This window comes from Lactuca virosa, chromosome 5, assembly GCF_052849685.1.
Source record: "Lactuca virosa cultivar CGN04683 chromosome 5, Lactuca_virosa_CGN04683_v6, whole genome shotgun sequence".
Taxonomy (NCBI): Eukaryota; Viridiplantae; Streptophyta; class Magnoliopsida; order Asterales; family Asteraceae; genus Lactuca; species Lactuca virosa.
In genome coordinates, this window is record NC_136430.1 from 452,577,392 (window position 1) to 452,581,455 (window position 4,064).

The 4,064-nt window shown below is 35.8% G+C and overlaps 1 protein-coding gene across 1 annotated transcript; it reads right to left on the reverse strand.

Annotated features, from left to right (window-relative positions):
- Positions 1 to 388: 388 nt before the first annotated feature.
- Positions 389 to 3,388, reverse strand: LOC145114453 (putative myosin-binding protein 5). Its single transcript, XM_079050459.1, has 3 exons — positions 3,165 to 3,388; positions 880 to 2,951; positions 389 to 682 (listed from the first exon to the last, which is right to left on the reverse strand). Exon 2 carries the CDS (start codon positions 2,804 to 2,806, stop codon positions 929 to 931), a length of 1,878 nt encoding a protein of 625 aa, XP_078906585.1. The 5' UTR covers positions 2,807 to 2,951; positions 3,165 to 3,388; the 3' UTR covers positions 389 to 682; positions 880 to 928.
- Positions 3,389 to 4,064: the final 676 nt, after the last annotated feature.

The following is a 4,064-nucleotide window of genomic DNA, read 5'->3' on the forward strand; positions in this document are numbered from 1 at the left end:
GGATAGGGAAAAAATGGCTGCTTATTAGCTTATTGCTTATTCTCACCACAATAAGCTAATTTAAGTGTTTGGATAGGATGCTTAAAAAATCAGCTTATTGTGGTAGGAATAAGCAAAATAAGCTAATTTTAATAAGCAAAGGGGGGAATGCTTATTGCTTATTGCTTGTTGCTTATTGGTCATTTTACTCATATAAGCTGTTTTATTTTGCCAAACACTTAAATGCTTATTGCTTATTGCTTATTCCCACCACAATAAGCTAATCCAAACACATTTTAAAAAAATGCTTATTCCCACCACAATAAACAAATAAGCAATAAGCTAATAAGCTAAAAACTATTTATCCAAACACCCCCTAAGATATGAAAAAACATACTCAAGACTTCAATTCACTCAAGAAGACTTCAAGATTCTCGACCAAAAAGAAAGAATTTGTGTACAAATGTCATAATCATTCTATATAAACAGCTAAATGGAACACTATCGTTTAAAGAATATACAAACTAAAAATACATTTTTCTTTTTCTTTTTTATCGTATAAACATACAGCTGAATGGAACACTGAACAAGGTAAAGGCTTTCCTAACTTGGTTCCAACTTTTTCTTGATGGCAATTCACCATTCTCCACTGCTCTTTTTGTGTTGATTCTTGATAATTTAAGCCTTTAGAGCAAGCATGCGTCTGAAAGCATCAATTAATGTGTCAAGTGTTTTATTTAAACCTATAATTCAAAATTAGAAGGGTTTTTGTAATAATGTTATTGGTAGGAAGACTTAATTATGGTTTCAATAATAATCATGATCTATTTCCATACCAAAAAGATTATGCTACAAAAATCTGGTAATCTTGCTATAAATGTAGTAAATTTATGAGCATACCTTAATCTTGTTGAAGGATTGACATCTTGAAGCAACAGATTGGCATCTTCTATGTTGTATGATCAAATTGAAACCTACTCCTCCTCAAATCATGTAGGTGATGAGCTATTTCTTGAATAAATTCTAATCCCCCATTACTTTGAAGGGTAAGGGTATTAAACGCATGCTCAATAAAACTCTTATCAGCCTCAAGTGCTTTCAACCTCTCGTTAAGTTCCAAAATTTCACTCTCAAGGGTACTAACGTCAAATCCATTCGACATATGTCTCCCGTTTTCATCTTCCTTTTTTACCCTTTCTACATTACCATTCGACATAAACTTTTTCTCTAACTCTGATAAACTCTGTAAAATGTATTTTTTCTCATCTTCAAGCCCTAAAGCAGGAGACTTTGAGTTCCCATTTTTTATATGATTTTGGGTTTGGGTTTCAACCATGGTGTTGTTCCCCATTAACTCATCTTCATATCGGCTTCTGAAATACTCCAACTCAGCTTCCAAATCTTGAATTTCTTTATCTTTATCAGCAATGAGATCATTAGCCTTGTCTAGAGCTTCCATATCATACTCTGCTTGTTCATCCATCATTCTCAAATACTGCAAAGCCTCCATATGCAAAGATGATTTCTCTTCCTGCAACCTTGTGATCATGGCCATGGCCTCATCTGCTGCTATGGCTGCAGCATTTCTTTCTTCTTCTAGTTCCTTATGTAATAAATGCAACCGTTGTTGGTCACCCTCCACCTGTCGTTTTAGCTTTTCCACAACACCTTCACCCTTATATTCACTAACATTGCTTGCATCCGGAGATTCATATCCATCTGACTCATGATCAAGAATTTTATCCGATTTTAATGATTTATCATGAATAGAACCGTTTTCTTTCACATCATCAACATGAGTAGTATTCACATTCACATCTTGTCCCCTCGATGTTATAGAAATAGACCTAGACTTGATTTCTTCAATTGAAACATCGGATTTCAAAGATGAAGGTTTTGTTCGAACCACGGAATCCCCTTTTCTAACACTAGATTCATCCCCGGAATCCCCTTTTCTAACAATACATTCATCCCTGGAATCCCCTTTTCTAACAGAAGAATCGTCCCTGGAATCACCTTTTCTAACAGAAGAATCATCTCCGGAATCTGCTTTTCTTCCAAGAACTTCAGGTTTCAAAGTGTCATCCTCTTCATAAAACGAGAACTCAGAGTCGGAATCGGAATTCAACCTATAATCAGCACAACCGAAATCAGATAAAGCATCCAAGTCCAAATCAGTGTCCACACTGAGACTATCTTCAACATGACAAGGAGTGGAGGCGCCTGAAATTCTATCACCATCCCTCTTGAAAACATTCCGGCGACGATAGCGGCTGTGGCCTGCAATCCTTGGCAATGGTGGTTTCATGGTGACTGTGGGCCCACCACCCAATGGAGCTGGACCTGGTTGGATTAATCTTCTGGAACTTGGTTTTCCATTCCAATGTCTTTTACAACATGAACAGGTTCCTGAATTTGAAGGCCCACGAACAAGGTTCCGGTTCAGAAATGGCTTTTGAAACCCTTTGATTCCCATTTTACCCTTGGAAGATCCATGGCTACACTGGTTTCGGTTCATTATTGACATGAAACAATCATCACATAGTTCACGGACATCCACAAGCTTCTCATGAAGGTCACAAGATATCAAACATGAAATCTCTGCTCGATGATGATAGCAGAACAAGCTTAGATAGGATCCAGGGTTTTCGTTACTGAAAACATGGTCAAGCCTCATGCAAAACAGGCAAGGCGTTTGTAGTTCACAATGATGAGCGAACTTTGTGAGGATAAAACCCAACGCAGCATCGATAAACATTAGAAACATCAAGAACCATTCGCAGGCAGCCATAGATAAGTTATGCATGAATCCATTTGAGGCAGCCATGCGTGCATTCGGAACCAAACCTTTACCCCCAAAATGGCATGTATTTGATTGAGCACACCAAGGGTAGCTCTTTAATTTGTATGTCTCGAGAGCATAAATAAAACTTCCTCGATGAGATCAATCAAATACCATACAGGAGTCAAGGCTGTAGAAATCGAAGACAAAATACACAAATCATTATGAAAGCATTTATGAACGATGACTACATCATCGAATCAAAGCCCTTAAATCTTATATTCCGAAATCGAAAGTAACCCTAATTCAGATTGAACAGTTAATGATTGTTGGTGATCAAACTACAGCTACAATTAATGATTTTGGATGACAGAATGGAGCAAATTGAAAGAAAAATGAATACCTGGGAAATGCAGGTTGAGGAAGGCGGCAATCGGAGATCAAAGGGACGGCATGTGGGAGGTAAAATAGGAAGAAGGGGTTAATTTGTGCCCTGAATTTAAGCATTTGATTCTTTGAGAGACATGTTCATGCGTGTTTTCTTGTTGATGAATGCAAGTGGTTTTTATACCATCCATCCCCAATTGTGGATCAAATACCCTCTCTCTTATTCATTTCTTCTCCCGAATGTCAAAATCAATTCATGCACAAAAAACAAACGCACATGTATATATATCTATATTTCGCCTTTTCACCCTTTTAGTTTTAAATTTTAAAGTGATTCTCCTTTTAAAATCATTTGGCATGAAATAACTAGACGAAATTACATAAATGGCCCCTGTAGTTATTAAAAGTTGTAGTAATAATCCCTAGCTAATTATTTTTGTCTTGATGTCCATGTGGGTTTAAACACCTGCATGATTGGTTACTATGGTTTTATTTTGTTGTAGATTAATATGAAATTAGTATTTTACCATTTAATATAATTTATTTAATAATTTTAATTATATAAAAAATTGTAGTATATTATAATTATATATAGTACCCCCACCCTCTCATCTTAATATACCAAACCTTTTAATTATGTTTATCTTTCTCTTTTTTTTTCTTTCTTAGTTCGAAAATATCCATAAATGGTTTTAAAAGGCAATATGTTTGACATTTCGATACATCAATCGACTTTGAGTCTCCCACCAACTAAAACAATGCACTCTTCGGCTCGCATTAAGTATAGCAATAGTTTTTGGAGACCATACCCCATGAGATAGAGTTTGGAAAGTTTTGAATTAAAAGACAATTACATCTTAAATCATAATCATTTTATATCTCATACACACTTTAAGCCAAGGTAATATCACTTTAC